General features: G+C 67.9%; 1 protein-coding gene across 1 annotated transcript in view; it reads left to right on the top strand.

Moving 5' to 3' along the window:
* Positions 1-5: 5 nt before the first annotated feature.
* Positions 6-234, top strand: part of LOC104493458 (rabphilin-3A) — a gene marked incomplete at its 5' end in the record, with an annotated part of 7,407 nt that continues 7,178 nt past the window's right edge. Inside the window, one exon of the mRNA XM_010136132.1 lies at positions 6-117. Coding sequence (XP_010134434.1) covers positions 6-117 — 112 coding nt within the window. The remainder of the gene's footprint in view (positions 118-234) is intronic.

The raw sequence follows: 234 nt of genomic DNA, 5'->3' as shown, positions 1-234 counted from the left end.
CGCCCCCCACCTTCCCGCAGCCCTCCGCCGTCCCGCCGGCGCCCGCCGCCCCAGCACGGCAGCCACCTCAGGAGGAAGAGGAGGAGGATGCCAACAGCTACGACTCTGACGAAGGCAGTGCGTACCCGGGGTGCCTGGGCAGGGGGGAGGGAGTGGTTTCTTTGGGAGATCTGGGATTTTGAGGGGGTGGTAGCTGTGGGACCGCGACTCGCACTGTAAGGTCGTGGGTCTCTG

This window comes from Buceros rhinoceros, unplaced genomic scaffold, assembly GCF_000710305.1.
Source record: "Buceros rhinoceros silvestris isolate BGI_N320 unplaced genomic scaffold, ASM71030v1 scaffold38295, whole genome shotgun sequence".
NCBI classification, from domain to species: domain Eukaryota; kingdom Metazoa; phylum Chordata; class Aves; order Bucerotiformes; family Bucerotidae; genus Buceros; species Buceros rhinoceros.
Note: the sequence above shows the minus strand (reverse complement) of the source record. Positions and strands in the feature narration are given on the sequence as shown.